We start from the raw sequence: 21,157 nt of genomic DNA, 5'->3' as shown, positions 1-21,157 counted from the left end.
TGCTTGGGAAAGCACTTAACACTTTGCCCCTTCGGCTTCCCTTCCCCCGGCATTTTTGTTCCTGTTCCTGCACTTGTGGATTGAGATGCAAGGCACAAAGCCAGCTGGCACTGTGGTTGGCAGCCCCCAGAAAGCATAGGTCTGTGGGTTTCCATGGGACTTCTAGTATCTTACTCCACTAAGGGCAGAGCTGCTGGCCTGGAGTTACAATGCAAGCATTGGAAGGAGAAACTCACTCTCCTCCCCCCTGAAGCCCAAGCAAGAGCAGTATCCATTCTAAGAAACAAGGAAGCCTCAGCCTCTCCTCCACCTCACAAAACTACTGATGGCTATCCTGAGACAGAATCATATAATCATAGCACAGACCTCCAAGATCATCCAGTCCAACTTATCACCCAGCCCTAGCCAATCAACTAGACCTGGGGGTGCTGGCTGACAGCTGTCTGAACTAGAGCCATCAATATGCCCAGGTGTCCAAGAAGGCCAACAGCATCCTGGTCTATACGAGGAGCAGTGTGACCAGGAGGAGTTGAGAAGAGATTGTGCCCCTGTACAATCTCACTGGTGAGACCACACCTCAAATACTGTGTTTGGTTTTGGGCCCCTCACTGCAAGAAGGACATTGAGGTCCTCAGGCATCTCCAGGTGGAATGGAATAGAATCAACCAGGTTGGAAGAGACCTCCAAGATCATCCAGTCCAACCTAGCACCCAGCCCTAACCAATCAACCAGACCATGGCACTAAGTACCTCAGCCAGGCTTTTCTTGAAGACCCCCAGGGACGGTGCCTTCACCACCTCCCTGGGCAGCCCATTCCAATGCCAATCACTCTCTCTGTGAAGAACTTCTTCCTAATATCCAGCCTATACCTACCCTGGCACAACTTGAGACTGTGTCCCCTTGTTCTATTGGTGGTTACCTGGGAGAAGAGGCCACCCCTCACCTGGCTACAATGCCCCTTCAGGTAGTTGTAGACAGTAATAAGATCACCCCTGAGCCTCCTCTTCTCCAGGCTGCACACCCCCAGCTCCCTCAGCCTCTCCTGATAGGATTTGTGTTCCAAGTCCCTCACTGGATAATGGGTAGAAACCATAGGACTGAAAAGGAAGCTCTGCTGAAGACAGATCCAACATGTTCCCTCTCTACAGCTCCATCCACCTCAGCCACAGCTGCCTGACTTCTCAACACGTAGAACTGGTTGTCATGTCCTTGACTATTACAAAGAAGTCATGAGTGTGTCTGCCAAACACTGTAGCTCCAGGATGACAACAAACATTTCGCAATACCAACCAAACTCACACTGCTTTTATAATTTGACCATCTGACAGTTTTTGGTGGGTCATCAAAACCTCAGTTCTTCAAAAAGGCAAAAGAAAACATCCAAAACTGAAAGTATTTCAACATAGAAGGGTATTTCTTTGCTTCAGCTTCTTTCATTAAGGCACCCCTCCCTAGAATTATATGTGCATTTTCCAGACAGATTCCTGTGTGCTTTGGGAAGAAAAAGTATTTCAGATAAGTGACCTTCTTGTGGCCTTCCAGTATCTATCTGAAGTGGATTACAATAAAGCTGGGGAGGGACTTTTTAGGCTACAAGGGAGTGAAAGGACTAGGGGGAATGGAGCAAAGATGAAGGTGGGTAGGTTCAGGCTGGATGTGAGGAGGAAGTTGTTGAGCATGAGAGTGGTGAGAGCCTGGAATGAGTTGCTCAGAGAGGTGTTTGAGGCCCCATGGCTGGAAGTGTTTAAGGCCAGGCTGGATGAGGCTGTGGCCAGCCTGCTCTAGGGTAGGGTGTCTCTACCCCATAGCAGGGGGGTTGGAACTGGATGATCCTTGTGGTCCCTTCCAACCCTGACTGATTCTCTGATTTTTTTTCCATGTATTCAGCAGCAGAGGGAAAAAAACCCCAAACCTTATTTTTGCCCAGTTCCAAAGCTGACCTGTGCCAGCCACTCATCAGAGCTGTGTTTGAAATGTGAGCTCCCAGTAGCAGCTTTCAGACATGGGCTACGGTGGTGGAAAATTAAATTCTTTTCCACAGAGGAAGTAATTTGTGGCTGGGTTGCAGCTCCTGAGCACCTTTGTGCTTAGTCTTGTGGCACAGTTGTATTTAAACAGCTGAACCTGGCAGTTGCAATTGTAACACACAAAACCATGACTGAAATGACTGGTACACAAACTCCAGATAACAAACCAGTTCCTGTAAAAACAAACCAAACTCTGGCAGATGGGAAAAGAGAGATTTTTGTTGTTGCTTGGCTGTTTCCCAGCAAAAACACCTACTGGTTGGCCTCAGCTTATATATGTTCCATGTGCACTGAGAAGATCTTCAAGTTCATAAAAACCTGACATGAATATGTTCTTCCATTGATTTAATGTAACAGACATTGAAAGAAAAGGGCATTGCCCTGGGCAAGAGGGTTTCTTACCATGAGTCTAGCTTTGAGCTGGATGCTCGGAAGGCCAGAAGAGTATAGGCTGGATGTTAGGAGGAAGCTCTTGCCAGAGAGAGTGATTGGCATTGGAATGGGCTGCCCAGGGAGGTGGTGGAGTTGCTGTCCTTGGAGGTGTTGAAGAAAAGCCTGGATGTGGCACTTAGTGCCATGGTCTAATTGATTGGCTAGGACTGGGTGCTAGGTTGGACTGGATGATCTTGGAGGTCTCTTCCAACCTGGCTGATTCTATGAACCCCTGACATGCATTGACAGACTCTTTCTGCACACAAAACATGCATCTCACATTTCACAGAATCGCAGAACATCAGAGACTGGAAGGGACCTCCAGAGATCATTGAGTCCAAACCCCTTGCCAAGGCAGGATCCCCTAGGGTAGCTCACACAGGAATGCATCCAGGCAGGTTTTGAAAGTCTCCAGAGAAGGAGACTCCACAACCTCTCTGGGCAGCCTGTTCCAGTGTTCTGTCACCCTCACTGTAAAGAAGTTTCTCTTCATGTTGAGGTGAAACCTTCTGTGTTCCAGTTTGTAGCCATTGCTCCTTGTCTTATTGCTGCTGACCACCAAAGAAAGATTTGCACCACCCACCTGACACCCACTTCTCTGCTTATTTCTGCCAAATAAGATAGTTCACAGCAACCATTTTGCTTCTGTATTTTGCCTCTACTCCACTCTGGTAAGACCCTACCTGGATTACTGCACCCAGTTCTGAAGCCCCTATTACAAGAAAGATATGGACATGCTGGAATGTGTCCAGAGAATGGCCAGAAGGATGGTCAGAGGGCTGGAGCATCTCTCCTATTGAGGCAGACTTAGAGAGTATCTTTTCTTGGGAGCCAGCTGATGCTTCCTGCTCTCCTAATGCTTGCACATGCATTTAGCTTTATGCATATAAACACTTCCATCAAGTATAATCAGATCACAGTTCATATAGCACAGCCCTCCACTTGCAGCACCAAGGATGTTTAGCTTTGACCACTGTGACAACTGCTATCTATTTTATGATGAGGGTGGTGGAATACTGGAAGAGGTTGCCCAAGTGGTATATGCTCCACCCTTGGAAATATTCAAGATCAGGTAGAGTCAGAGAGAGCTCTGAGCAACCAGATCTAATAAAAGATGTCCCTGCTAGCTGCAAGAGGATTGTACTAGATGACCCTATAAAGGTCCCTTCCTTTTAGGATGTAGTTTAGCCTGATCCTCTATCATAGAATCAACCAGGTTGGAAGAGACCTCCAAGATCATCCAGTCCAACCTAGCACCCAGCCCTAGCCAGTCAACTAGACCATGGCACTAAGTGCCTCAGCCAGGCTTTGCTTGAACACCTCCAGGGATGGGGACTCCACCACCTCCCAAAGCACTCTGTGATGATTCTGTACTTGGCTCAAATGTGTGTACCCTCTAACTACAACTGTTGTATACATTTTCTGATCTCCTAGGAAAGGCCAGGCAGATCAAAAGCCCCCTCCACTGCATGATGCTATCCAGGTCATCTGTGAGCAAGTCTTAGCAGCCACACCTATCTCCTGAAGCTTGCACACAGCTGTCATGCTAGCAAGTACCTCTCCATCTACTTTCAAATGCAATTTTGAAAGCTAGAAGTCTTTTTCCCCAGGAATCTATCATTATTTTGAAGTCTGAAGACCTTTTTAGTAAACAGCTCTGCTCTCTCACCCTGGATCCCAGCAGATGTGCAGGAGATGCCTAGCACTGCTTGGGCACTGTTAAATGAGGTAACAGAAGCACCTCACTTGACTGAGGCATCATTTCTTGCTCTGAGCTCTGACTCATTCCTGCTTTTCCTGCTCATTAAATGTTTATTCTCACTACCACTGCTTACTCAAAAACCTTTCAGCCACAAGATCACTTCTTGAAGGCAATAACTTTGCCTTTGAGACTCCAGAGGCTCATTCCCATGCCTAAATATACCATCCTAAAGCCCATCCCAGGCTTGGTCATTGTGGCTGAGCTTCAGTGACTCAAACTTATTCTGATGGTGAGGTCAGGAGGAGGTGTTTGATTTAGACTGGACGTGAGGAGGAAGTTGTTGAGCATGAGAGTGGTGAGAAGCTGGAATGGGTTGCCCAGGGAGGTGGTTGAGGCCTCATGGCTGAAGGTGTTTAAGGCCAGGCTGGATGAGGCTGTGGCCAGCCTGATCTAGGGTGGGGTGTCCCTGCTCATGGTAGTGTGTTGGAACTAGATGATCCTTGTGGTCCCTTCCAACCCTGCCTGATTCTATGACTTAACAACTCATTATTTGCCAAGTGAAATACAGCTGCTGTACTGGCTGCCCCTTGCTATGGCTCTGTGAAACACAAGCCAGTCCACCACGGTGATTAAGAGAGCTGCTTAGGTGGACACTTGTGCATTATCAGGCATCTGCAGGATAGCTACAGCTTAACCACACTGATGACTTTTCATTTAGCTTCTTGAGTTTCCCTGACCCATCCCTGACCCTGAGAAGCCAATGTTGGCATGACTCCCTGAAGGAGTTTGCATCCTTGGTCCAGGCTAGTCTTAAAAAAAGGTGATGCCATGGTGACTAGTTGAATGCAGACAAATCCTTAGGGTGAGTTCACCTGTCCAAAAACCAGACCTCAGGTATAAGCGATGTTCTTAAGGCTTCAGCTGTACTTGACAGGCAACTAGATTCTTGGAAAGGAGACATGTCTGGAGTGAATGGAATTCGTCTTCCTCAGGACTCCTTTTCTCCCTTCATAGACCAAGACAATCTTGAGAAAGCTGGTTTATGCCAGAGGATCACAGAATCACAGCATGGCAGGGACTGGAAAGGACCTCAAAAGGTCATCTAGTCCACTCCCCCACCACAGCAGGCTCTTCTAGACCAGATCACACAGAAATGCATCTAGACAAGCCTTAAATATCTCCAGAGAGGGAGACTCCACAACCCCCCTGGGCAGCTGGTTCCATTATTCCACCACCCTCACAGTGAATTTTTTTTCCTCATGTCTCCATGGAACTTCCTATGCCTCAGCTTCCACCCATTGCCCCTTGTCCTGCCACTGGGCATCACCCAGCAGAGCCTGGCTCCATCCTCTTGGCAGTCACTCTTTACATATTGATAAACATGAACGAGGTCACCCCTTAGTCTCTTGCTCTCCAAACTAGCACCCCAGCTCCCTCAGCCTCTCCTCATATGCAAGAGGAATAAAATAATTCCCTCTTCAGTGCAGTACTTAAGCCATTTACCAGCTTAGATACTCTGAGCAGCTCCCTGGGCCTGGTTTTGACTGAAAGAAGCATTTTTGCTGTCCAAAGAGCCTGGACAAGCAGCATCCCTGTCCTGGCCAATTGCTACACAATGCCCACAACAAGCACCACAACCACCAAGCCAAGCACAGACACCACAGGGGCTACACATGATCCTCACTGCTTTCCTGCCTGCTGCTCTGTCCCATTTGCACTGTCATGTGCTGATGACTAACTCTGTCTTTATCAGGAGAAGGTATTTACACCTCTTGCCCTTCACCTGCTCGGGCTGGAAGGTCTTCTGGTGAAGGATTGTCATTGGCCCTAGGTTTGTGCAGCTCCTCACACAGCAGGGCAGCAGCCTGCTGACACGAGCATGGCTTTTAAAAAGCTATCCTAAACTCAGGAGTGTGCCACCTGACTTTCTTCATAAAACCCTCTGTGCTGTAATACAGGTTAAAAAGAACCTGCAAGGAGAACCTCCACAGTCCACTGTTTCCATCCCATCACTTACATAAGCTTAGAAATGGGTCTCAATGGCACATCCACTGCTACTCATCTGCTCACTGCTGAATTTGATCAAGGCAACAAGGGGGAAAACGTTTTTCACTTTGGTGCCTCTGGATTTCATGTAGGCAGAGCAATTCCAGGAGCAGCTTGGGGTCTCTAGACACTTTGATATCACAGGCTACCAGTTCTTGAACACCACAGTAGCTCTAGAAGGGTATCTACTAACAAAGAAATTGGCACCAGCCAACATCTTTGAGCACTGAAACCCAACCATGGATACCATTAAACATGAGACTGAACTCCAGTGTGTTTCAGCCCAGACTCTCTGTCAAATGACAACTGGGCTCAGATTGGGTACTAGAATAGAACAAGGAGAGCTTCCCAGCAGCAATTTAGTTGCCACTACCCTATTATAGAGGGTAAAAGACTCATTATGGAGAACATTGCCCTTCTCAATACAATATGTTGGCTGAAGCATTAGTGTTGTGGCCATCTCTGCTTCTCCCAAATCTGTAGCTCAGTAGGAGTGGAAGATGTGCAGAACTGCACAAGTTCAGAAGCCTGCTCCCCCCAGTGGGCATTCATAGAATTAATCATAGGATCAAACAGGTTGGAAGAGACCTCCAACATCATCCAGCCCAACCTAGCACCCAGCCCTAGCCAATCAACTAGACCACGGCACTAAGTGCCTCAGCCAGCCTCTTCTTCAACACTTCCAAGGACAGTGCCTCCACCACCTCCCTGGGCAGCCCATTCCAATGCCAATCACTCTCTCTGCCAACAACTTCCTCCTAACATCCAGCCTAGACCTCCCCTGGCACAACTTGAGACTGTGTCCCCTTGTTCTGTTGCTGGTTGCCTGGCAGAAGAGACCAACCCCACCTGGCTACAACCTCCCTTCAGGTAGTTATAGACAGCAATGAGGTCACCCCTGAGCCTCCTCTTCTCCAGGATAAACACCCCCAGCTCCCTCAGCCTCTCCTCATAGCATTTGTATTCCAGGCCCCTCACCAGCTTTGTTGCCCTTCTCTGGACACATTCCAGTATCTCAACATCTCTCTTGAATTGAGGGGCCCAGAACTGGACACAGCACTCAAGGTGTGGCCTGAGCAGTGCTGAGTACAGGGGCAGAATAACCTCCCTTGTCCTGCTGGCCACACTGTTCCTGTTAGAGGCCAGATCAATATCAAGCACATCAAACTTTCATCAAGCACATCCCAATGTGAACACAACATGCTTCTGCCTACTGGAAATACTGTGAGCACTTCTTTGTGCTTTCTGAACCCCAGCCAGGCACAGTCTTTATGTCTTCCTCACATTTCCACTTTTTCCCCTCAAGGTAGGTTCACTGTTATAATCCTGATTGTAGAGAGGGGTGCAAAGGTTGTTATGCTTAGCATCACCCAAACCATGCCACACAGCCATGGCCTTCCTCACAAGCTCTTCCAGCAGTGGGAGGGCTGCAGGAAGAAACTTCAGCTATAGTATTGTCACACAAGTTTACATTTAAAGCCATCAGGCTCCTACCTTTACTTTTTCACCATTGATCTCCACAGTTTTAATCATAAAGTCAACCCCAATCGTGGCTCCTTGACCTGGTGGGAAAAGTCCCTGAAAGAAAACAGGAGTTTAAGAAAACTGCTGTATTAAGAAAAGACTCTGAGTGCCATCTTTGCTTTTCTCCAGCTTCAAAACCCTTCCTCCCCTGTACTCTTCCCTAGAAACTTGTTTCCATCACATTTAGAGATAAAAACGTGGCATTTCCCCAGCACAAAGGTCACCATAATTCAACCCCAGTGTTTTCCCTGCCTGCATATCCCTAGTCATGTAGCACATAGTTGACTTCAGAGGTAGGGAAAGAAAAGGGAAGGAGGATGCATACAGGGGAAGAAAAGGAATAAAGAAAAGAAGAAAAAAAGAGAGAAAAAGCCCTTCTGCTTTTGTGCAGCTACAGGAGGCAAGGGAAAGGTAAATAAGGGCCTTCTATCTGACTTCCCAATGCCCTGAAAGCAGTGTAAGCACTTGCATAGGATGAGATTCCTTTCTTCCTGCAACTTCACACCTTCCTTTTCCCCTCCACCACACACTACAGCATGGAAAGGCACTTCTGGTAGCTCCCAGCACTGGGATCACATCCCTGCACAGCATTTCAGGAGCAAAGCACAGAGTCAGCCACTACCAGTGCTACAGCAATGGCAAAGGCTGGTGTGATGCTGGGGGTATTTGATTGCAGCAGCATCAAAAAGAAACAGCAGCAAATTGAATGTGATGGTTTGGGTGTTACCCACCCCCCTTAGCCTTATGAAATCACTCATTCTAGACTCAGCTGAGCTGGTAATTAGAATGGAGCTTTATATTCACAGCTTAGCACAAGATACAAGCAGGTATTCACAACAGATACAGCTATATAGAGGAATACACAAGTTTAAAAGGTTATACAGATACACAGCAGCCCTCCCAAAAACCAGAGTCCCCAAGAGGGGCTCCCAACCACCCTTCCACCTCCTTTCCACCCCTCTACCTTATCCCAGACTTTGCCTTGCGTTGAAGGTGAGTTTGGAGAATCAGCCAGTGTTGGTTAGGAAGCAGATAGATTAGACAGCAGGTTAGAGAGAGAGGGGAGGCAGCCAAAGCCAGAGAGCAACTCCCTTATTTATGTTCTTGTTTTTAATAAATCTCAGTAAGCCTATGAGTGAAGCAGACATCCCCACTGTTTCCTTTTCACAGCCTGTAATCTAACTCTGCTCACTAAAATATTCCAGCTAGTTTCAAACTAGCACATGGAGAAAAAAAAATGACTATTTGTTTTCCTAGTTGTCCAAGTCTACAAAAAAACCCCAGCATTTTGATTTCTTATGCTTAAGTCTGTGAAGTTATGTTGATTTGGGAGCACATCCACCCCCTACAGCAGCTGTAATGCCAAAGCAGCAGAAGCACCCACAGATTTTTGCAGTTAACTATTTGAAGCTGCTTAGCTCTATTGCCACTGTCTGTCACAAGTGGTTGGAGAGTGTCTAACACCATCACAGCTTTAAAACTAAAATTAACAGTGAGGGGAGGAAATGCTGACAACTAGGGGAGAGAGCAACAAAAGCCCCAGAACTTCAGTTCTATTGTGCACCGTGCAAAAACCTTCTCTTAGAATCAGAGAAGCACAGAATGGTTTAGGTTGGAAGGGACCTCAAAGCTCATCCAGTTCCAACCCCCCCACCATAGGCAGGGACACTTCCCACTAGAACAGGTTGCTCAAGGCCTCATATGATGTACTCCTGGCCCAAGGTGCAGTCAAAGCTGTATGAGAAAGGATCTGTGCATACTGGAGAGTACTGTTTGGGTGGCACACAGATGTGGTCAGCAGGATGAACTCTGGGCAGGGTAGAGGCTTGATGTAGCAGAAGCATGGTCTTTTCCTTGTTATTGTGTGACCAAAAAAAATGGGCTGCTGTTTAACAGAAGACACTGGACTGACAGACAAGGACCAAGATAACTTAATTATCTACCAGTGACAAATAACAGGGACAACTTAGTGCAGTAATGGATAGGCAGGAGAAAGCACACAAGAGCACAGCAGCAGCTATGCAGCTGGGCCCTTATGCCTGGCCCACAGTACCTCCAAATCAAGAGCTGTCCCAGTGGCTTTCAGAGGGGACTTTTTATCTTCAGGGAGGGATAAGCTTTCCCCAGCACAGGATCCCCAAGGAGAGCATTAGATACAGATGTGCTGCTTGAAGCAGTATGTCAGTGTAGGTGGCACACACGCCACGAGCGTGGACAAGACGACACTTTGGAGCCGTGATGCTGGCAGAACCTTCAGTGCACAGCCACAAGCTCCATGCTCCTGCCCCAGTGCTATCCCCACCCTGATGTCCCAGGTCCATGTGCTAGTTTGAAGCAGGGTAGAATGTTTTGGTGAGAAAAAGTAGATGATAGGCTGTGAAAGAAAAACAGTAGTGATGTCTACTCCCCTCAGAGTCTTGCTGAAGAAGAAAGGAAGACATTAGATAACACTCTCACCATTTTGTGGCACTCTGCCTCGGGCTGCTGGCTGAGCAACATCCTACTCCCTAACCTCACTTTCCATTTGGCCTAACCCACCTTTGCTTCATAACCTCTTGGCTGAACCTCTATTCTTCCTTGGGACTGGGGTAAGGTTGAGAGGGGCAGGGGGCAGGTGCAGGGGCGGTTGAGAGCCCCTCCTGGGGACTCAGGTTTCTGGGAGGGGAGTTGTGTTTCTGTATTACCTTTTACCTTGTCTATTTCTGTCTATAACTGTATATACTGTAAATATCAGCTTGTATATTGTGCCAGCTGTAAATAAATAGCTTCATTTATATTCCCAGAGCTGGCTGAGACTAGTCTGGGTGATTTATAAAGTGTGGGGAGGTGGGGTACACCCAAACCATCACAGTCCAAGAGAGCCAGACTCACCTGAGTGAAGCGCCGGACTAAGCAGGTCTTCCCCACGCCCGCGTTGCCAATTAAAACAATTTTGAAGAGGAAATCATAATCTTCCATACTCATTTACACAGCTGCAAGAGACAGAGAGCGAGACAGGACATGAGGCAGGGCTGGGGGGAAAGGCCCTTTTATTCCTGCCGAGCTTTATTCCTCCAAACGCTCCGGACAAAGGTCTCCAGGCATGTGTGTGGCTCCTCAGATAAGGCACAAGAGCCTTTCCCACTCTGAGCCAGGGCATCCACGTAGCCCAGTGTCAGCTGCTGCTGAACACCAGCTGAGCTGCAGCTCTTGCACAGTCTCACCTGGCTGCCCACAGATTAGAGGTGCTGATAGTCAGCTTTCTAAGCCATGCATCACCAGCTCAAGACAGCATTCCCCAGATTTCATAGAATGGCTTACGTTGGAAGGGACCTTAGAGATCATAGAATCATAGAATCAACCAGGTTGGAAGAGACCTCCAAGATCATCCAGTCCAACCTAGCACCCAGCCCTAACCAATCAACTAGACCATGGCACTAAGTGCCTCATCCAGTCTTTTCTTGAAGACCCCCAGGGACGGTGCCTCCACCACCTCCCGGATATCTCTTGACTAGACACTGCTGCTACTCAAGGCCTCATCCAACCTGGCCTTGAACACTCCCAAGGAGGAGGCATCCCTGGGAAGCTTATTCGAGTCCCACCACCCTCTTACTGAAGGGCTTCTTCCTAAGATGCAGTCTAAACCTACTATCACTCAGCTTGAAACCAGTCCCTCTTGCCCTACCACTAAACACCCTTATGAAAAGTCCCTCTTCAGCCCTCATATAGGATCACTTCAGGTACTGGCAGGCAGCTATAGGGTCTGCCCAGAGTTTTTCTTCTCTTTGCTAGGCTGAACAACCCCAGCTCTCTCAGTTTATCCTCATAGCTGAGACATTCCAGGCCTTGAATCATCTTTGTGGTCCCCCAAATGTTTGTTTTGCTTCTAACTAGTCATCAGCTCCCAAGGACGGAATGGACTTTGCTACACTGTCCAAGCAGATCACACAATTCATTTCTGTCAGAGCAATAACCAGAACATCCCCTGTGAGCTGCTCCAGGCCACTGCTGGGTACCCACGGAGCCGGGCTGGAGCACACGAGGACAGAATAGATGGGGAAGGGAGATTTAAAACAAAGCCAGCAGCGTTTGCCTTAAAGGCACAAAGAGGTCAGTGGCTAAAATAGCAGGGAGTGGGGTGATGGCGTGGCACAAGTACACCAAGAGAGGTTTTCAAAAGAAGAAAAAAGACAAAACAGATGCCATCAGGAATACTGCCTTCAGTTCTGGGCTCCCCAGTTAAAGAGGGACAGGGATCTGCTGGAGAGGGTCCAGCAGAGAGCTACAAGGGTGATTAGGGGACTGGAGGGCATGGCTTATGAGCAGAGGCTGAGGGACCTGGGGCTGTTTAGTCTGGAGAAGAGAAGACTGAGAGGGGATTTAACAAATGTTTATAAGCATCTGAGGGCTGATCAGGAGTGGGGGGACAGGCTCTGCTCACTGCTCCCTGGGATAGGACAAGGAGCAATGGGTGTAAGTTGCAGCACAGGAGGTTCCACCTCAACCCAAGGGAGAACTTCTTTACTGTAAGGGTCCCAGAGCACTGGAACAGGCTCCCCAGAGAGGCTGTGGAGTTTCCTTCTCTGCAGACTTTCAAGGCCTGTCTAAATGTGTTCCTCTGTGATCTGTGCTAGATTGTGTGGCCCTACTCAGGGGGGGTTGGACTCGATGATCTCCTTGGGTCCCTTCCAATCCCTAATATAGAATCACAGAATCAGTCAGGGTTGGAAGGGACCACAAGGATCATCTAGTTCCACCCCCCCTGCCATGGGCAGGGACACCCTAGCCTAGATCAGGCTGGCCAAAGCCTCATCCAGCCTGGCCCTAAACACCTCCTGTGATATCCTGTGATCCTGCTACTAGTATGATAACTTTCTTCAGTTTTTGCTTGCTTGGCATAGAGCTCAAATGGGAAGGGATGAACGCAGAGGAGGTACCCAGCACAAATAACCCCCATCACATCCAACCTCCTTGGCAGTATAGAGAGATTGAGATTTCAGCAGTTTCACAAGAGATGAGCAGGGCTGCTTACACAGGAAACACCTTAGATGGCTTCCTTAGGCTGCTCAAAGTAGAGGGAGGATAAACATCAAGTTCCTTCCTGCAGCTGAGCAAGGCACAAAGGATAAGTAACCACACTTCCATCTCCAGTGCACCTAAGGGTGCTGCCAATACCATGACCACAGAAAGAGTTGGTAGCCTTCAAGAAAAGCATCAGCCAGAAGAGACTGAGTTGGGGATTTTAGGCAGACTGAAAACTCCACAGACAAGGGAGCAGACCAAGGACAGTGTTCAAACCTGAGTGCAGGAGGATCCAGGTATTACACATGGCATCAAAGACCTGTCTATAGCCAGGAGTAATGGCACAGAGCCTGTCAGTAAAGACTCAGACTTACACACTATCAGTTGATACACCCAGTAAGGTGGTAGCTAAGCATCAGGACTTAATCCACTAGTACCACACAATCACAGAAACATTCAGGTTGGAAAAGACTCTCAGGATCACCAAGCCCAACAGATATCCCTGCTCTGCAAGATTCACCCCAAACCATATCCACAAGCACCACATCCAAACGACATTCAAACACGTGCAAGGTTGGTGACTCCACCACCTCCATGGGGAGCACACTCCAATGCCTGACCACTCCTTCTGTGAGAATGTTTCCTAGTGTCCAATCTAAGCCTATCCAGTCCCATCTTGAGGCCATTCCTTCTTGGTCTATCACTATTTACTACTTGTAGAAGAGACCAGCACCAACCTCTCCACAATGTCCTTTCAGGTAGCTGTAGACAGCAATGAGGTCTCCCCCCTCTTTTTCCAACTCAACAGCCCCATCTCCCTCAGTCATTCCTCAAAAGATTTATTCTCTAGGCCCTTCACCAGCTTTGTTGCCCTCCTCTGGACTCACTCCAGCACCTCCACATCTCTTTTGTATTGTGGTGCCCAAAACTGAACACAATACTCGAGGTGGGACCTCACCAAAGCCAAGTACAAGGGGCAAATAACCACTCTATAGGTAAGGCACTGAATGAGGAGATACAACCAAAGATGCAAAGCCTGGACATGAGTGGGAGGAAAGAAACTGAGGGGGAAAATATTATGACATTGCTAACCTCAGTAAAGCCCCAGATGCCTTAGAGAGTTTTTACAGAGATGACAAAGACAGCAAATACAGCATGGGCAAAACAAGCTTCTCATGCTCAGCCTAAAGGCATAGGTCCATCCTTTGGGCAGTGCACTGCCACACCAGAAGACCCCAGGTACAGACCCCAATGCCACCATATAGCTAATGATAGGCTTATAGTCAGATGGTCAGAAAGCACAAAATAAAACCAAACCAGCTGAATCTGCTTTCCAAGCACCACCGAGATCCTGGTGGACCTGAAGGCAAAAGAGGTAGAAGACTGACTCAGATGCTTCATGTCTATGTGATCCTTGGCCTTTCCTGCAGTCTAAAAAAAAACCCAAACTGGATAATCACACCAATTAGTGACTAATGATCTGCATCACATCAGCAGATGGTTAGCAGGGATACAGCTGAGTCACTACAAGGACATGTCACTTTGCCTGGGCCAGTGACACAGCACAGCGCTTACCCTGCTACTGTTCTGCTGAGCTGAGGCCCTGCAAGATGCCACCAAACAGCAGTAGATGGAGTTGTCCTGAGGATTCTCTGCCCTCACCCTGCTCCAACATACAAGACCTCGTGGCTCCCTCCTATCTCCAAATACAGTGAAAGAATAGAACTGTAAAGAACAGCCTCAAAAAAATGTCCTTTTTTATGTTCCAGGGTTGTTACTTCATGCAATCAGTTCACATCTCCATGCCCAGAGTGGGACTGGATCACACAAATACTCAGGACATGTAGGCAATGCTCTTCCAATGAAAGCTAAATGGTAATATAAGGTTTCAAGCTTTCACACAAGCTTGAGGGGGAGAAAAAAGTGATCATCCACTAAGAGCTATTTCAAGACATTATAACAAGACTTAGCACTGGATAATTATCCCTGCGATGCTACAAACCCCAGAGGGCACTGCTCCCTCCTGGAGGGATTTCAGTTCTATTACTAGTACCCTAAACAACCCAACATTCAAATTTATCTTCTCAGGAAGCTTAAAAATAAACTTCCTCTGCAGATCTTCTGAGCTCAGAAACTCTAAATGGCTCAGACGTACCCTAGAGTTATGTCTGATCCCCTTCGTTAGGCTCCAAAAGTAATCATATGTGATAATGACCCCAAAAGGGAGCAGAAAAAATGAGCCAAGGCTATGAAACAAATAAGACAATGATGACATTAAATGCCAGAACTGAAGAGACAAAAAAGTTGGGGCACACAGGGGAGAAAGCAAAGGAAGTAGCAGGGAAGAAAGAGAAGCCATGTGGGAGGTGGAGTGGGCAGGTGAGGTTGACCATCCCTCTTCACCCAGATTGGTGCTGCTCCCTCAGCTGTGCACACACACTGACCTATAACACTGTCAGTGCACACACAAACATTGCAGCAGTTATCCTTACGAAACCTCCTCCTCCTGCGAGCCAAATCTCCCAGCCAAGTGACCTTTGCTGCTGACTCAGGCTCCCCCAACCCTCCCTCTCCCCAGGGAAGATGTGGCTCAACCTCTGCCCGGCTGGCCAGGGCCCAGGAATGTGCACGTCAGCAACACATCACACTTGGAATTTCCATGCTTAGCAAGTAAGTAACTCTAAATTAATGCAGAGTGAAACTTGCTTCTTTGTTTCGGTTCTCTCGGAGGAGTTTTGTTGTGGTTTTCTTTCTTTTTCACTTTGTTTTCTTGTGTTTGTGGGCACAGGGCTCTGCCTTGCATCTCTGCGGTAGTTTACAGTGCTTGGGCAATAGCTGCTCATCCCACCCCTTGGCAGAGACAGGACTCTGCAGCAAAGGAAGGGGATGGGATGCCTGTCCACAGCTCAGCCACTCCTCACCACGTTTGTTTAAATCAGAAGCAGGGCTGGGTACACCACAACAAGATATTCTGTATTGATGATCTGGATGAGGGGATTGAGTCCAGCAGCAGTAAGTGTGCAGATGACACCAAGCTAGGAGCAGGTGTGGATCTGTTGGAAGGTAGGAGAGCCCTGCAGAGGAACCTGGGCAGGCTGGCTGGGCAGAGGCCAATGGGGTGAGATTTAACAAGGCCAAATGCAGGCTTCTGCTCTTTGGCCACAACAACCCCAAGCAGTGCTACAGGCTGGGGACAGAGTGGCTGGAGAGCAGCCAGGAAGAAAGGGACCTGGGGGTACTGATAGATAGCAGCTGAAGATGAGCCAGCAGTGTGCCCAGGTGGCCAAGAGAGCCAATGGCATCCTGGCCTGCATCAGGAATGGTGTGGCCAGCAGGAGCAGGGAGGTCATTCTGCCCCTGTACTCTGCACTGGTTAGACCACACCTTGAGCACTGTGTCCAGTTTTGGGCTCCTCAACTAAAGGGAGATGTTGAGATACTGGAATGTGTCCAGAGGAGGGCAACAAAGCTGGTGAGAGGCCTGGAGCACAGCCCTGTGAGGAGAGGCTGAGGGAGCTGGGGGTGTGCAGCCTGCAGAAGAAGAGGCTCAGGGGTGACCTCATTGCTGTCTACAACTACCTGAAGGGAGGCTGTAGCCAGGTGGGGGTTGGGCTCTTCTCCCAGGCAACCAGCAACTGAACAAGGGAACACAGTCTTAAGTTGCGCTGGGGGGTCTAGGCTGGATGTTAGGAGGAAGTTGTTGGCAGAGAGAGTGATTGGCATTGGAATGGGCTGCCCAGGGAGGTAGTGGAGTCATCATCCCTGGAGGTGTTGAAGAAAAGCCTGGCTGAGGCACTTAGTGCCATGGTCTGGTTGATTGGACAGGGCTGTGTGACAGGTTGGACTGGATGATCTTGGAGGTCTCGTTCAACCTGGTTGATTCTATGACCTGCTCCAGCCACACCATGCTCAGCGTCTTTGGGTACCAACAAAGTAAACCACTATTCTGCCTGTTCCTCATCAGCTTTTACACAAACACCACCAGACTTTACACAAAACAACCAGCAAGTATGAGCAAAGCTTTTAGCTGGTAAATACACCTCTGGCACTTCTTTCTCAGCTCCTTTGCTCAGGGAAGATTTTCCCTAACTCCAGACAGGGTTAGAAGAGGCTCTACAACGAGTTTTGCCCAAATTGGTTTTGCTTATAGAGTCAGAAGTGGAGTGGGATACTTCAAAAGGGCAAGACTACTCCAAAAGAACTTGGTCAGCCTTTCTTGGTCAGCCACAAGGTGTGCCAACCTCTGCCTGGCTTTTACCCTCCTTGAAGATCAGAAGAAAGCTCATACTTAGAAGCACAACGAACAGATTTCATCTGAAGCAAGAAAACCTTTCATGTCCAGAATGTTTTGACACCTTTATTTTAGAAAAACAATCCAGAAGTAACCTGCTGTTTCTAAATCTCTGAGCCATGTCAGTCCTTCTCTGAATTAGAGGTACAGTAGTCAAGCAGCAGCAGTTTCTACCTCCACAGGGTCAGGCAACAACCAAAAAAGCGAGTGCATGGCACAACATAGCTTCACCTATCCCCACCCATTTCATGTGGCTTGACAAAGCATCAAAGGCTTCATGGTTATGTCCTGTTTCTGAGCCATGGTAAGGAGTCCACTATAAAAACAGGTCAGATCAGAGCAGGCTTAGTGCAGCCAGGTGATGCAGCACACAGCTACAGAGTCATAGAATCATTCAGGTTGGAACAGATCTGTCACTGAGTCCAAATGCTAACCTAACACTGCCACAGCCACCACATCATGTCATAAGCACCACAAGTACATGTCTTAGTTACCTCCAAGGGTGGGGACACCACCACTTCCCTGGACAGCCTGTTCCAGCGCTTGACCACTTTTCCAGTAAAGATATTTTCCTTAATATCAAGTTTAAAGCTCCCTTGAAGCCACTTCCTTCTGTCCTATCAATTGTTCGTTGGGACAAGAGATCAAAACCCAGCTTCTTTTCTCCACACTAAACAAACCCAGTTCCTATAGCCACTCATCAAAACACTTGCTCTGTAGAACAGTGACCATCCTGGCCTGGATCAGGAACAGTGTGGCCAGTAGGACAAGGGAGGTTATTCTGCCCCTGTACTCAGCACTGCTCAGGCCACACCTTGAGTGCTGTGTCCAGTTCTGGGCTCCTCAATTCAAGAGAGATGTTGAGGTGCTGGAATGTGTCCAGAGAAGGGCAACAAAGCTGGTGAGGGGCCTGGAACACAGCCCTGTGAGGAGAGGCTGAGGGAGCTGGGGGTGTGCAGCCTGGAGAAGAGGAGGCTCAGGGGTGACCTCATTGCTGTCTGCAACTACCTGAAGGGAGGCTGTAGCCAGGTGGGGGTTGGTCTCTTCTGCCAGGCAACCAGCAACAGAACAAGGGGACACAGTCTCAAGTTGTGCCAGGGGAGGTATGGGCTGGATGTTAGGAGGAAGTTGTTGCCAGAGAGAGTGATTGGCATTGGAATGGGCTGCCCAGGGAGGTGGTGGAGTCACCATCCCTGGAGGTGTTCAAGAAAAGCCTGGATGAGGCACTTAGGGCCATGGTCTAGTTGACTGGCTAGGGCTGGGTGCTAGGTTGTACTGGCTGATCTTGGAGATCTCCTTCAACCTGGTTGATTTATTCTATTCCATTCCATCTGGAGACACTCTAGGACCTCAGTGTCCTTGCTGTGAGTGGCCCAAAACCAAACACAGTATTTGAGGTGTGGTCTCACCAGTGAGATTGTACAGGGGCACAATCTCTTCCCAACTCCTGCTGGTCACACTGCTCCTAATACAGACCAGGATGCTGTTGGCCTTCTTGGACACCTGGGCATATTGATGGCTCTAGTTCAGGCAGCTGTCAGCTAGCACCCCCAGGTCTAGTTGATTGGCTAGGGCTGGGTGATAGGTTGGACTGGATGATCTTGGAGGTCTGGGCTATGATTATATGATTCTGTCTCAGGATAGCCATCAGTAGTTTTGTGAGGTGGAGGAGAGGCTGAGGCTTTCTTGTTTCTTAGACTGGATACTGCTCTTGCTTGGGCTTCAGGGGTGAGAAGAGTGAGTTTCTCTTTCCAATGCTTGCATTGTAACTCCATTTCAGACAGTTGTCAGCTAGCACCCCTAGGTCATGCTCCAGCAACTCTGCCCCAAGCTTGTAGCATCACATGAAGTTGTGATCCAAGTGTAGAACCTGCACTTAGCCTTGTTGAATCTCACCCTGACATCACTGGCCTATTGCTCCATCCTGTCCAGATGCCTCCACAGAGACTTCCTACCCTCATGCATATCACCACTCTCTCCCAACTTGGTTTCACCTGCAAAACTACTGGGGGTGCATACAATCCCCTCATCCAGATCATTGTAAAGATGCTTAAAACTACTGGCCCCAGTGCTGAGCCCTGAGGAATACCTCCTGTGACTGGTCACCAGCTGGATTTAACTCCATCTGCCACCAGGCTCAGCCATCCAGCCAGGTTTTTTTCACCCACTGAAGAGCTGGGTGAAAGAACCAAAAACCTCAAAATCCATAATTACAAAGACTTCTCCACATTTAGGGACAAAGATAGAAACTATATAAAGTCAGGAATGCTGCTAATTTGCACCTCAGCTCCATCCCACCTCAAATCCTCCTTTTACAACTTCAATCAGACACCGAGAAGGATTTGGAGCTTCTTCTACCTGCTGGGTCTAACCAGTAGGTCATGATGTCTTCTGGTGTATTTATAGAGATCTTAGTGAACAGGTTTTTTCTATGCTTTGCCATCCAACAGCTATAACCAAATTTACCTAAACCTCAAGTTCAAAGAGCAGCAGTTATGCATACAGATACTGCACTGATCACATATGCTGTATGAGCCAGGAAATTCGAAGCTAAGACTCCTATTTCCAGCAGAAAATTACTCCTTGCAGGCCAGGAAATTGCAGGGAACTCAGGTCTGGACATACTGCTGCATTACATAACTCAGGATAAAATACTTCCATTTCCAAAGCACCTGCCAACCCAACTGGGCTCCTGCACTCAGCAACAAGCACAAGCTCATGCCCCATCTGCAAACAAGCAGTCAGGATTTCCCTTTGCTCCTTTGCCCACCTTCCTCGGTCCTCTCTACAAGATTCAGTTTCACTCCATTCACAGTGGAAAAGTGAGACTTCATCCTCATGAGAGCCTGGGTCACCTGTGCCTCTGTGCTGCTGATGGCAAAGCCACAAGCACAGAGGACCCATGCTTTCAGCTGGGTGTGACGTAAAAACTCCACAGATGTCCTTCCCAAATTCAAGGGAGAAAGAATTGCAGGCACCCAGAGCTGCAAAGCCTAACAACTTCCCTTCTCTTCCCATCATGCCAGAGGCACCTCTTTAGGAAGAGATGGTCCCTAGGTCCAGAGTGCAGAAACACCATGCTTCTTGTGATTTCTCAGGCAGCAACACAGCAGCTTCTACCCTGGACATGCATCACTTAGAGATTATTGATGCACACACCTCCCTGGCTCATTTGGCTTGTAGTGCCCTCTCGCTATCACAGTATTATTAGGATTGGAAGAGACCTCACAGATCATCAAGTCCAACCCTTCACCACAGAGCTCAAGGCCAGACCATGGCACCAAGTGCCACCTCCAATCCTGCCTTGAACAGCCCCAGGGGCGGCGACTCCACCACCTCCCCGGGCAGCCCATTCCAGTGTCCAATGACTCTCTCAGTGAAGAACTTTCTCCTCACCTCCAGCCTAAATCTCCCCTGGCACAGCTTGAGGCTGTGTCCTCTCGTTCTGGTGCTGGCCACCTGAGAGAAGAGAGCAACCTCCTCCTGGCCACAACCACCCCTCAGGTAGTTGTAGACAGCAATGAGGTCACCCCTGAGCCTCCTCTTCTCCAGGCTAACCAATCCCAGCTCCCTCAGCCTCTCCTCGTAGGGCTGTGCTCAAGGCCTCTCCCCAGCCTCGTCGCCCTTCTCTGGACACGCTCAAGCATCTCAATGTCCCTCCTAAACTGGGGGGCCCAGAACTGAACACAGTACTCAAGGTGTGGTCTAACCAGTGCAGAGTACAGAGTATCACTGGCACTTCCAGGAGGCACCAAGCAACTGAGTGCAGGGAGGTGCTGGGCTTTCCCATGCAGAACAGCCCTGTCAGCATTGCCTGACCACCTGCTAGTATTCCAAAAACCTTGACATATTTGGATGCAGCTTGCTCTTTTTTCAACTTTCCAGCTGGAAAAAGCAGTATACTGAGAACACCTCAGCCCTATTTGGGGAGATTCCTGCTCCTCAACCCTTTGGCTCAGGATATTTCTCCTACAGAAACCAAGGGAGATGAGCAGCACAAGTTCTCGTGTACCACAAGTATGTTTTCTCTTGTTATTTCTATAAATAACAGAAGAGCTAAAGCCAAGGGAGCTTGCATCAATGACAGCATAGAGCACACAGCCTTCTCCCTTACCTTTTTTGACATCAGGGGAAA

The 21,157-nt window shown here is 48.5% G+C and overlaps 1 protein-coding gene across 2 annotated transcripts in view; it reads right to left on the bottom strand.

Annotated features, from left to right (window-relative positions):
• Positions 1-21,157, bottom strand: part of RAB30 (RAB30, member RAS oncogene family) — a 72,247-nt gene that overhangs the window by 13,043 nt on the left and 38,047 nt on the right. For both annotated transcript variants that reach the window (XM_064169541.1, XM_064169550.1), the window contains exons 2-3: positions 10,603-10,703; positions 7,702-7,785 (exon numbers count right to left, since the gene is read on the bottom strand). In XM_064169541.1, coding sequence (XP_064025611.1) covers positions 7,702-7,785; positions 10,603-10,695 — 177 coding nt within the window. In that variant the 5' untranslated portion in view covers positions 10,696-10,703. The remainder of the gene's footprint in view (positions 1-7,701; positions 7,786-10,602; positions 10,704-21,157) is intronic.

This window comes from Pogoniulus pusillus, chromosome 3 (genome assembly GCF_015220805.1).
Source record: "Pogoniulus pusillus isolate bPogPus1 chromosome 3, bPogPus1.pri, whole genome shotgun sequence".
Classification (NCBI taxonomy): domain Eukaryota; kingdom Metazoa; phylum Chordata; class Aves; order Piciformes; family Lybiidae; genus Pogoniulus; species Pogoniulus pusillus.
Note: the sequence above shows the minus strand (reverse complement) of the source record. Positions and strands in the feature narration are given on the sequence as shown.